Source organism: Malaclemys terrapin, chromosome 1 (assembly GCF_027887155.1).
Source record: "Malaclemys terrapin pileata isolate rMalTer1 chromosome 1, rMalTer1.hap1, whole genome shotgun sequence".
NCBI classification, from domain to species: Eukaryota; Metazoa; Chordata; order Testudines; family Emydidae; genus Malaclemys; species Malaclemys terrapin.
The window spans coordinates 89,160,785-89,173,688 of record NC_071505.1 but is presented as its reverse complement, the minus strand read 5'-3'; the positions used below and the strand labels follow the sequence as shown (position 1 = coordinate 89,173,688).

Sequence of the window (12,904 nt, the reverse complement as noted above, 5' to 3'; positions counted from 1 at the left end):
GGAAATGTAATAGCCATTAAAGGTGCAGAATCACTGGCCTGGATTGTCTGCCCTTAATGGACTACCTGGACATTCCCTTTGCATAATGGAATCCCCATTGGTAGCCTGCCAAAGGCCTCTAGTATAGAGAGTAAGGCAATGGAAAGAGGACATTCCAGAGTGCTTCTGTGCTCCAACAATTCCTGGGTTTTAGAATGATCTCTCAGGAGGTCCTTGCAGCTGGACACAATTTAGAGCAGTCTTGATGTTCTAATTTGTGCCAGGAGCCAAATTGGCTCCAAGCTAGTCCCAGGATTAAAGGGGTATAAAGGTGATTCAAAACTTTCTATAAGGAAAAACAAAGATTCTCATTGCTGAACTGGGTTACAACAGAGTGCTATGCCTCAGGGGCATATCCCTGCAAGAAATCTCTTTAAGTAAAAACTTGGCCTTTTTTTGATAGAGTGCAAGACACATCTCTTTGACTAGGCTTCCCATGGATTGTGTGCTGGTCATTTAGCCACTCTCAGATCATTTTTTGACTGGGCAAATTGGCAGCAGAAGACAGTGATCTTTTGAACCTCTTAATTTGAACTGCTAATGGTCCAATTTAAACTATATAAGTGCACCTAGATACCACTGTGATGGATGCCATAATAAATAATTTTTAAAGTCCCTAAGATAAAAGTGGATAGTTTCTCACAAGGTGTTCCTATTTTATGGTGGAAAATCCAGAAATCCATGCATATAAGGCTTCTCTCTGACTAGAATGAACCAATCCTGCATACATCACACTGCAATGCTTCAGATACTGTAACAAAGAAGGTCTTAGATGTGTTTCTAAACTTGCAAGAAATTCAGACATTATATACAATTAAAAATTATGCAATCTCTGAGGGCCCAAAGTAAGAAACACTCCACTCTCAAAAAGAGGATAGTTAATTATGGAAATACAGAGACCGTGGGTCTGATCCTGAAAGGGAACATAGGAACATAAGAATGGCCATACTGGCTCAGACCAATGGTCCATCTAGCCCAGTATCCTGTCTTCCAACAGTTGCCGGTGCCAGATGCTTCAGAGGGAATGAACAGAATAGGGCAACTTATCAAGTGATTCATCCACTGTTGTCCAGGCCCAGCTTCTGGCAGTCAGAGATTTAGGAATGCCCAGAACAGAGGACTACGTCCCTGACCACCTTGGCTAATAGCCATTGATGGACCTATCCTCCATGAACTTACCTAATTCTTTTTTGAGCCCAGTTATAACTTTCCACTTTCACATCTCCTGGCAGCAATTTCCACAGGTTGACTGAGTGTTGTGTTAAGCAGTACTTCCTTACGTTTCTTTTAAACCAGCTGCCTATTAATTTCATTGTATGACCACATAACAAAGGAACCAGGAAAGGGGTAAATAACACTTCCTTATTCACTTTCTCCCCACTGTTCATGATTTTATAGACCTTTGTCATATCCCCTGTTAGTCGTCTCTTTTCTAAACTGACACGTCCCAGACTTTTAATCTCTCCTCATATGGAATCTATTTCATACTCTTAATTTTTTGTTGCCCTTCTCTGTACTTTTTTCAATTCTAATACACCTCTACATTGATATAACGCTGTCCTCTGGAGCCAAAAAATCTTACCGCGTTATAGGTGAAACCCTGTTATGTCGAACTTGCTTTGATCCACCGGAGTGCACAGCCGCGCCCCCAGGAGCACTGCTTTACCGCGTTATATCCGAATTCATGTTATATCGGGTCGTGTTATATCGCGGTAGAGGTGTATATCTTTTTTGAGATGGGACAACCAGAACTGCATGCAGTATTCAAGTTGTGGGGGTACCATGTCTTTATACAGTGGCATGATTATATTTTCTGTCTTATCATCTATCCCTTTCCTAATGGTTCCTAACATTTTCTTAGCTTTTTTGACTGCCATGGCACACTGAGCAGATGTTTTCAGAGACCTATCCACAATGACCCCAACAAGAACACTGTTCATGATTTTATAGACCTCTGTCATATCCCCCATTAGTCGTCTCTTTTCTAAACTGACATGTCCCAGACTTTTAATCTCCTCATCTGGAATCTGTTTCATACTCTTCATTTTTTGTTGCCCTTCTCTGTACTTTTTTCAATTCTAATATATCTTTTTTGAGATGTGGCAACCAGAACTGCATGCTGTATTCAAGGTGTGGGAGTACCATGGATTTATATAGTGGCATGGCAGTGGCTTTTCTGTCTTATCATCTATCCCTTTCCTAATGGTTCCTAACATTTTCTTTTTTGACTGCCATGGCACACTGAGCAGATGTTTTCAGAGAACTATCCACAATGAGCCCAACAACTCTTTCTTGAGGGATAACGGCTAATTTAAACCCCAGTCATGGGGCTTTGTGCTCCCATGATGCTCCAGTGAAATCACTTAGATCAAGCTCTGTTTGATAACATACATGAAACCATTGATTAAGTGGATATCTCCAAAAGTAGTAGCAAAATATCCAATGAACAAATATAAATGGACACAGATATGAGAGACTTGGACTCTTGTAAACAATTCATTGTCATCCCTGACAAAAATAAATGAAATGTTGAACAACCTGAAAGATACTTAATTGGAATTATCATCTGCATATCAACAGATATCTGCTGAATTACCAGGGCATTTCTGTTTAAGTACCTACATATGATTTATGCACCTAAATATGAAAATGATGATCAAAGTGACAAAGTTCAGAAAGCAATAATAACACCTGCATCATTTACTCTAGTAGAACTACCAAAGGGCTCATGGGGAAATACAGTCGTGGAGATAAGATCAGTTAATGATCAGGCAGTAACTCAGAGATATCAATGTTTTTGGCAGTGTCCTCCCTTTCTATCTGCAGAGAAATAATCATACATTTCTAAACAAATGTCTTTGAAGAAAAAAATGTCTAAAGAAATTGTAACAGATAATAGAGTACAATCAATCTCCAGGAAAAAGGAAAACTATTAGATGATGAATGGTATAACACATGAGAACTTCTCTTTACTATTCAACTGCATATGGATAAGCGGAAATATGAATAACTGATCAAGAAAGGTCTATAAAACCAAGCAATGAAGCTAAGCATTGGAAAAAGGCCATATAGGAAAGATTATTTGCTTAGAGATTGACACTATATTTAGCAACTGGTATAATAAACTTTTCTTTTTTCCAAGGAGAGAGGAAGTGTTGTATCTAATGCTAACTGAATACTACAGGAATGACTAAGTATCCTACCTACTTTCCAGCACTAGAGGGATCTTAGGGAAGGAAGTAAAAAAGGAGAAAAATAAGATGATAGATCTATTGCATATATGGGAATTTGTTTAAAAGATCCAGTTTAATCCTATTGACTGCTAGCTTATTTCAGTCAAAATACTACAGATATCTTTTAAATGAGTTGTACAACTAAAGTTGTGACACTTGGACATTATCTATCAGTGGTTTTCAACCTGTGGTCCGTGGACCCCTGTGGGTCTGCAGACTATGTCTAAGGGGTCTGTAAAAGGTTATCATTACCATAGAACAGTGGTTTTCAACTTGTAGTCCATGGACCCCTTGGAGTTTGCAGACTGTGTCTAAGATTTCCAAGGAGTCTGCATCTCCATTCGAAATTTTTTACGGGTCTGCAAATGAGAAAAAGTTAAAAACCACTGGTCTATGCTAGTGAAATTTGGTATACTAACCACTGGCTATTACTCTTAACATGTTGTAACACAGCACATGTCCATATGCAAAGTTACTTCCAGCAGTGCACAGGCATTCACATCACCATTTAGAAGAGATTTGCTTAGGGTAAAATAGGTACTGTGTCCTTTCTTTCATAAATAATAAGCTGGTGGTTTCTCAGTTACAGTTAGTCAGTTGTTCAAATCAGAGAAACTGCCATCACAAATAGGGCTCATTGACATTATTATTGCCATCGCAGCAGAAAGGCTAAGGACTGAATGGACCATGAAGACTGAATTCCTCTCTTAACACGCAGAGATGTTCCTTTCATGTCAAGGCTGAGGGACATAAGCTCGTGGCAGATAGCTGGTAGATTGTACTACTGCAGCTGGTGGTGTAAGGGTTCCATGCATAAAGGGCTGGATCCAAAATCCATTTAAGTCAATGGGAGTCTTTCCATTAACTTCACTGGGCTTTGGATCAGGCCAAAATATAGGACTTCATCTTCAAAGGCATATTATTATTTAATCCAGCATGTTTTATCAACACCAAATTAACTTTTTTAAAAAATTAGGAAAACTAGATGCAGAAAATATTATGGAAAGTCAGATCAAAGGAGGTAGATGTAGTAGTCTTGTTCTCCATATTAAATGCCAACAAACCTTTTTTAAAATGTAGTGCCAGACTGAGAAATTTGGCTTCTTTACTAATAATGATGGCATACTGCTGCAACAGTGTACTAATCATCTGCATTATCTCCCAGGCCATGTACTTTTAGTGTGACTGATGATCTTGTTTATTCCCACACAGAATTGCTGGGAGACAGTGAATTTATGTGTACTGATAGCAGCAAAAGGGGAAGTCCTGCAAGTGGGGCTAAACATAGAACTAAGTGTGGGAACACAAGATTTTAAATTAAAAAACGAAGAGTGGAGCGTAAGGATCGAGAATAAGGGGAAAAGAGAAAGAAAGGCAAGAGAAAAGAAGAAAGGGAGAGAAAAGAAAGGCAGGAAGTGGAGTGCATCTTGACAGCATTAAACATTGTTCACAAAGACAGTGCCAGTGTCAGTTTGGCAAACATTGAAAGTAGTGCAGGAGTCAGGGTGAGAATCCTATAGGCTTTCTGAAAAATGTGCAGTTCTGGGGCCAGTATCCTATAGACTTTGCCTCTCTGATGCCTTGCTTAGACACACGTACAAAGAAAGGAAGCCAAAGTCATATAATGAGCAAGTTGTTTTTTTCTGCAGTATTGGTCCCAAACACATCTTACAGGAGGGATACATAGTCTGAAAACTGCAGTAATTTTTTTTTTAACTAGGGTGGCTCCTTCTGGCCAAAGGAATGATGGGTCTTGGCTGTAAGCTATAAAGATGGAAGAGGAGAGAAATTACCAGTCTTTACATATTTTTAGTTACCATTTAGATTATTTAGCTGTTTGATTCATTATGGATTTTAGGACACTGGATGAGCTTGAATTTTGTATTGATTTTTTAAAAATCCCTGCCCATTACTTTGAGCTGAGGACTCTCTCCCTGTTCTCTTTTCTGTTTAACATTGGCCTGGTCACAGGTTTCAATAAGGGTCCAAAGAGCCCCATGTGGGAGAATCAGAACCTTTATTCTCAGCATGTCAGGCTCCAACAAGTGAAACATGGCTATGGACAGAAACATTGCTGTGTAATAATGACACTTATCTCCACAAACCTTCTCCCTATAATCTATCAGCAACTTTAATTAGAAATAAAGTTACCTCTGTAAAGCCAGTGCAGCTTCTATTATGCCTTGCTTATCATCAACAATGCTGTCTGCCAGATCTGGATAGTAGAATCCTTATTACCATTGAAGATTTAAGAGGCAGAAAAAGTTTGAATTGCAGATCCCAGACGGATTTTGGAATGTTGGCAGTTAGAAAAATCATCTTCTAACTAGCCATATTGGATCAGGGCACCACTGAGAGCAAATAAACTGTGACACTGCATTACTGTCACAGGTTTGCTTTTTAAGACTGTAGTGACATTTTGATTCTGGCATCTAACAACATTGAATAAATAAACTAAAACAGAAGCATTTGTTATTGACTTACCTGCAAATGCAACTGTTTATTTTTGAACATTACTACATATGGGAAAAAGTCACTGGAGTGATGAAGATCAAGGACACTTGAAAAGAATCTCAGCTGTCAGGGGCGGCTCTATGTATTTTGCCTCCCCAAGCACGGCAGGCAGGTAGCTTTTGGCAGCATGCCTGCGGGAGGTCCGCTGGTAACGCGGATTTGGTGGCATGCCTGCGGGAGGTCCGCTGGTCCCGCGCCTTCGGCATCCCCACCGCCGAAGCCACGGGACCAGTGGACCTCCCACAGGCATGCCGCCGAAGGCTGCCTGACTGCCGCCCTCACGGCGACTGTCAGGCCGCCCCCCTGCGGCTTTCCGCCCCAGGCATGCGCTTGGCACGCTGGTGCCTGGAGCCGCTCCTGTCAGCTGTGTCATATGAGGACAGAATGCAGAAAAAAAGGGGTATGTGAGATTTTGCTACATCTTACACCCCTAGGGCAGTGGTTCTCAACCCGCGGCCTGCTTGCGGCTCAATCAGCACACAGCTGCGGCCTATGTGACATCCTCCGGGCCATACAGGTAGTATATATATTGTGTGGAGGTGGCCCACATAACACATAGAGCCCACAATGGTAAATAGGTTGAGAACCACTGCCCTAGGCCAAAGCTGGAGGGGTTAAATACCACCAAAACATGAAATTTCCTAAACAAATTCTATGTAACATAGCCATCCATAATGAAGGAAATGGTACTGCCAATCCAAACATATACAAATCATGAGTCCAGCCTCCCAAGAATTATGATTGGCTTAAAAATGAAGAGATTAAAAAAAATAAATGTTTGGTTCTTTTTAATTGCCTTCTGGCTTTTGAGCCTTTTGGTGCACTTGCTTCTCATGTTCAGGCTTTGCCTCTGCATCTAGGAGAGCAAGAAACTTACTTTTTAAAAAATGAAAGCTGAGATTCTAATGTAATATCAAGATACCAGCATCTGGAGTTTTCAGGGGGGAAAGCACTACAAATTCAAGACACAATGGAATCACAAAAGTTGGCAACACTGAAGAAATAAACAATTGTAAGAAACATTTAGTGAAAAAATTATTTTTATAGGACACTATACTACCATGTTTCATTCATAGTATAAAATCAGATGTTTGCATAGCAGTGTATGATTCTCGACATGACTATTGTTTGAAAACATACCTTTTAGCTGATTGAATGTTCCTTAGTAGCTCAGACAGAATGTGGGACATTAGGCAGCAAATAAGAGATGTCCCTTAAAATGCAGGATGTGAGTTCATATACCCGTCAGAACTATTATGGCCACAGAAGTGATGTCAACATCCATGTTTGTGTGATTGATTGCTGCTATGTTCATCTGACATTTTCACATCATCTACTGATTCCTAGGCTATAAGTTTTCAGGAATCCTCAGTTACTTGCTTGTAGCCATTACTCCTCTGGTCTCCACCTTCCAAGGAGGGAGAGTAATTATTATGAGTAGCCCAAGGAGGTACAAATTGATGCAGGGGGGTGTAATTAAGAAAAGGAAGATTAGGATGGATATCAGAAAAAATGTTAACAATGAGCTCTATTAAGTTGTGGAAATGTGACTCTGCCCCACTCTGTTCCCAGTTCCTCCTTTGGAATGTGAGCTCTCTAGGCTAAAGGACCTTATTGCACCATGTCTGCCATATTCTAACCACTGCACAGTGTTCTTGTACTTCTAGTAATGTTTCTAATAAAATTAGTCTCTGAAGAGAAGTGTTGAAAGCCCCATTACTTGAATAATTTAAAACTGGACTGGACAAAGCACTGGAGAAGATATTACAGGGACCACTCTTGATGGGCTGAGGGAGCTGACAGAATGACTCAGTAGGTATTCTGCTCTGATTTCTGTTATTCTATGTGTCTATGAATGTTCCAGAAGAATAAGGCCTTGTCTACACTACGAGAGTAGTTCGAATTTACTTGCATCGAATTTTTGGAATCGATATTGCAAAGTCGAACGTCTGTGTCCACACTAAGGACAGTAATTCGACTTTGTGAGTCCACACTAACGGTGAAAGCGTCGACATTCGAAGCGGTGCACTGTGGTCAGCTATCCCACAGTTCCCGCAGTCCCCTCTGCCCATTGGAATTCTGGGTGTAGCCGGCAATGCCTTCTGGGTAAGAAAATGTGTCGAGGGTGCTTTTGGGTAACTGTCGTCATCCGTCCATCACTCCCGCCCTCCCTCCCTGAAAGCGCCGGCGGGAAATCAGTTTGCGCACTTTTCCAGTCATTGACAGCGCGGATGCCACAGCACTGCGAGCATGGAGCACGCTGCGACCATCGCTGCAGTTGTGGCCGCTCTCAACGCCTCGCAGCTTATCATACAGGTTTCCCTGAGGCAGATGCAGAAAAGTCAGGCGAGGAGGCTACGTTACCGCGGTGATGTCCTGAAGTCTGAGAGTAGCACAGACCTCTCAGAAAGCAGGGGACCCAGCGCCGAGGACATCACGATGGCAATGGGTCATGTTGATGCCGTGGAACGGCGATTCTGGGCACGGGAAACAAGCACTGAGTGGTGGGACCGCATAGTGCTGCAGGTCTGGGATGAATCCCAGTGGCTGCGAAACTTTCGCATGCGGAAGGGAACTTTCCTGGAACTTTGTGAGTTGCTGTCCCCTGCCCTGAAGCGCAATTACACCCGGTTGCGAGCTGCACTGAGTGTACAGAAGCGAGTGGCCATAGCCCTGTGGAAGCTTGCAACGCCAGACAGCTACCGGTCAGTCGCGAACCAGTTTGGGGTGGGCAAATCTACCGTGGGGGTTGTTGTGATGCAAGTAGCCAAGGCAATCGTTGATGTACTGCTGCCAAAGGTAGTGACCCTGGGAAACGTGGAGGCGATCATAGATGGCTTCGCAGCGATGGGATTCCCAAACTGCGGTGGGGCCATAGATGGAACTCACATCCCTATCCTGGCACCGGACCACCAGGCCACCCAGTACATTAACCGAAAGGGCTATTTTTCCATGGTGCTGCAAGCACTGGTGGACCACAGGGGACGTTTTACCAACATCTACGTGGGATGGCCGGGCAAGGTTCATGACGCTCGTGTTTTTAGGAACTCTGGTCTGTTTAGACGGCTGCAACAAGGTATTTACTTCCCGGACCACAAAATAACTGTTGGGGATGTGGAGATGCCTATAGTCATCCTCGGGGACCCAGCCTACCCGCTAATGCCCTGGCTCATGAAGCCCTATACTGGCGCCCTGGACACTGAAAAAGAACTCTTCAACTACCGGCTGAGCAAGTGCAGAATGGTGGTGGAGTGTGCTTTTGGCCATCTCAAGGGGAGATGGAGAAGCTTACTGACTCGCTGTGATCTCAGCGAAACCAATATCCCCATTGTTATAGCAGCTTGCTGTGTGCTCCACAATCTCTGTGAGAGCAAGGGGGAGCCCTTTATGGCGGGGTGGGAGGTTGAGGAAAATAGCCTGGCTGCTGATTACGCACAGCCAGACAGCCGGGCGATTAGAAGAGAACAGCGGGAAGCGCTGTGCATCCGGGAGGCTTTGAAAGCTAGGTTCCTGAGTGAGCAGGGTAACCTGTGACTTTTAAGTTTGTGTACAGAGAAGCTGAACCTGCCCCCGTTTCTTTACCCAGTTAATGTTGACTAACCTCTCCAGTTACATACCCCCTTCACCCCCTTCCAACACACGTTTCGAAATAAAAATAGTTCTACTTTGTTAATGCACACCGTTTTCTTTAATACTGTTTTCGCGGGAATTTTTTAAAACTGGGACGCAGACTGTGGTGCGGAGCGGGTGTAGTGTAGTGACGCGAATGAAGCTTCTAAACTCAAGGATTGACAGGCTCCGCTGCGGTGGGATGGTTGTTTCAACGGAGCCTGTCACCCCTCCTGATCGGGACTGTGTGTATGGGGGGGCTATGTGACTTTGTGGCAGGGGGAGGACGGTTACAGATCCCCTGCTGCGTGGCTCTGTGATCCTGCATAAGGACCGCCGCTTAAGATCTGTAACTGCCCTCCCCCGCCACAAAGTCACAGAGCAACACACCCCCCACCACATAACATGAAAACAACCTCCCAGACTAACCAGGGTAACTAGTCACTGCATCACTGCACTGTGTATGTGCCCTGCTGCTGTGCCTGCCCCCGCCTATGTACCCTGCCAAAGGTGACTGTCCTGTCCAATTACCAACCCCCTTTCCCCTCCTCCTCCAAAAGAACATGATTGAAACAGTAGTTAACAGAAACGTATTTTTTATTATCAACTACACATGGAAGTGGGAGGTGAAACTTGGACGGGGGCTTGTGTCAGGCGGGAAGGAAAGAACTTTTCAAGTTTTGGGGAATGAGAGCCTTCTGCTACTAGAGCTCTCTGCAGGGGTGGAGTGAGAGTTAGCAGGGACTCTGCCGCCTCTCCTTCTTTGCACTTTGGGTGAGATGGGTATGGGACTTGGTGGCGGGGGAGGGCGGTTAGAGATGGACTGCAGCGGGGCTCTGTCCTCCTGCCTCCGTTCCTGCAGAACATCCACAAGGCGCCGGAGCGTGTCTGTTTGCTCCCTCAGTAGTCCAAGCAGCGTTTGAGTCGCCTGCTGGTCTTCCTGCCGCCACCTCTCCTCCCGATCCATGTTTGCTTGCTGCATTTGGGTCAATTTCTCCCGCCACTGGGTCTGCTGTGCTGCCTGGGCTTGGGAACAGGCCATAAGTTCAGAGAACATGTCCTCCCGTGTCCTCTTCTTCCTATGCCTAATCTTCGCTAGCCTCTGGGAGTGTGATGCCAGGCTACGTTGTGAGACAGTCGCAGATGTGGCTGTGGGAATGGGAAAAAGGGAGTGAATTCCTCAGAAAGATAAATGTAGTTGTGAACAAAGAACATAGTCTTTCTCTGTGAACAAGACCATGCACAGCACCTATCACATGCGCACTCAGCACAAGGTCGAATTCTCGGCCTTCACATTCAGTGCCTGGGGTCTTCCACAGCACATTTGAGAAGCGGGGCAGCACAACGGAATTTCTGTTGCAGGTAGACATGGTAAGCCGTAGACTTGTGGCAGTTTAAAACTTTTATATTACCACTGGCCTCATTTCACATTTAAAGCAATGTCAGTCCCTGCTGCCAGCAATCCGGCAAGCGGGAACTCTGCCCCTGTCCCACCCCCTCGCGGCTGTCCCCAGGAACGATCCCTTTCGGCAGCCCCTCTCCCGCCTCCACTGCGTGGCTGCAAACCAGCGGTTACAGTTCTGTAAAGGAACGAGCAAGCAGTCCCAACACTAACATTCCCCTACCTAATTCAAAGCAGGTCACCATGGGCGACATCACCCTGATGAGGATCTCTGACAGCGAGAGAGAGAGAATGCTCCGGGAAAGCCTCCAAAGACCAGGGCCGTATGCCGCCCTGCTGTGCAGAGCAATGATTCCCGAGTACTTGATAGTCTCGTGGCGCGGCAACGTCTCGTACTTCGGAGGACCCAATAAGGCCGCTCTCCCCAGGAACCTCATGCAACGGCTTTCCAATTACCTCCAGGAGAGCTTCATCGAGATGTCCCGGGAGGATTACTGCTCTATCCCTGCACATATAGACCGCATTTTACTCTAGCTGCAGTAGCAGGGACTAAACAGTAGAGCGGCTTGGGCAGGACAATCACGGAAAACCGGACATTGCTAGATTTTTTTTCAAAACTTGCACTGCCCATGACTGAACCGTTAAGTGCCTAGGGCAAAGTAATCATGAACAACCCATTCTTTTAATTGTTAATATTCCTGTTCTGTTAAAAATAAATGTTTAGATGTTTACAACACTTACTGGCTGATCCTTCCCCAGATTCTGTGTCCGGGGTAACGGCTGGGGACGCTTCGTAGGGGATCTCTGTAAGGGTGATGAAGAGATCCTGGCTGTCGGGGAAATCAGCGTTGTGAGCGCTGCCGACTGCCTCGCCCTCCTCATCTCCTTCCTCATCTTCCCCGTCCGCTAACATGTCCGAGGAACCGGCCGTGGACAATATCCCATCCTCAGAGTCCACAGTCAGTGGTGGGGTAGTGGTGGCGGCCGCACCGAGGATGGAATGCAGTGCCTCGTAGAAACGGGATGTCTGGGGATGGGATCCGGAGCATCCGTTTGCCTCTTTGGTCTTCTGGTAGCCTTGTCTCAGCTCCTTGATTTTCACGCGGCACTGCGTTGCATCCCGGCTGTATCCTCTCTCTGACATGTCTTTTGAGATCTTGTCATAGATCTTTTCATTCCGTTTCTTGGAGCGCAGCTCAGAAAGCACGGACTCATCGTCCCACACAGCGATGAGATCCAAGACTTCCCGATCAGTCCATGCTGGGGCCCTCTTTCTATTCACAGACTGCACGGCCATCACTGCTGGAGAGCTCTGCATCGTTGCCAGTGCTGCTGTGATCGCCACGGTGTCCAGACAGGAAATGAGATTCAAACTGGCCAGACAGGAAAAGGAATTCAAATTCAAATTTTCCCGGGGCTTTTCCTGTGTGGCTGGTCAGAGCATCCGAGCTCGTACTGCTGTCCAGAGCGTCAACAGAGTGGTGCACTGTGGGATAGCTCCCGGAGCTATTAGCGTCGATTTCCATCCACACCTAGCCTAATTCGACATGGCCATGTCGAATTTAGCGCTACTCCCCTCGTCGGGGAGGAGTACAGAAGTCGAATTAAAGAGACCTCTATGTCGAACTAAATAGCATCGCAGTGTGGACGGGTGCAGGGTTAATTCGATGTAATGGCGCTAACTTCGACATAAACGCCTAGTGTAGACCAGGCCTAAGAGAGATGCACTCAGAGTAGTTTTGGAACAGGTAGTTAAAGCAGTATTATCTGTTTAAACTAGATTGAACAAAATCCAGTCGTTTATTATCCAGTACAACAGCAAGCTGGGCAAACAAGCAGTGTCCTTGAGTCGGGACGAAATCCTGGCTCCACTAAAGTCAGTGTAAAACTCTTATGAATTTCAATGGAGCCAAGATTTCACATATAACACTGAAATTCAGGAAACTCACTCTCTCTTTCTCAGTGTTTTGAATATTTACAAAAGTCTGTGTTCACATAACACATACCCAGATATTATACTTGTTGGCAAGGGACCAAGTTTCTCCCCTAAACAAAGTTAGCGTCCATTTTTTTGAATGTGAGTTGTTCATGTATATCTGAAGGCGGA

At 44.9% G+C, this 12,904-nt stretch overlaps 2 protein-coding genes across 3 annotated transcripts in view; one reads left to right on the top strand and one right to left on the bottom strand.

The window, feature by feature from the left end:
- Window positions 1-12,904, top strand: part of LOC128838139 (guanylyl cyclase C-like) — a 145,847-nt gene that overhangs the window by 61,458 nt on the left and 71,485 nt on the right. The window lies entirely within an intron of this gene.
- On the bottom strand, window positions 9,975-11,726 carry LOC128838158 (uncharacterized). 2 transcript variants are annotated; one of them, XM_054030109.1, is made up of 2 exons: window positions 11,539-11,726; window positions 9,975-10,544 (listed from the first exon to the last, which is right to left on the bottom strand). In XM_054030109.1, the coding sequence occupies exons 1-2, from the start codon at window positions 11,708-11,710 to the stop codon at window positions 10,069-10,071; spliced, it is 648 nt and encodes a 215-aa protein (XP_053886084.1). In that variant the 5' UTR covers window positions 11,711-11,726; the 3' UTR covers window positions 9,975-10,068. The 2 variants fall into 2 exon arrangements, with proteins under 2 accessions (XP_053886084.1, XP_053886075.1); XM_054030100.1 differs by lacking the exon at window positions 11,539-11,726 and adding an exon at window positions 11,021-11,522.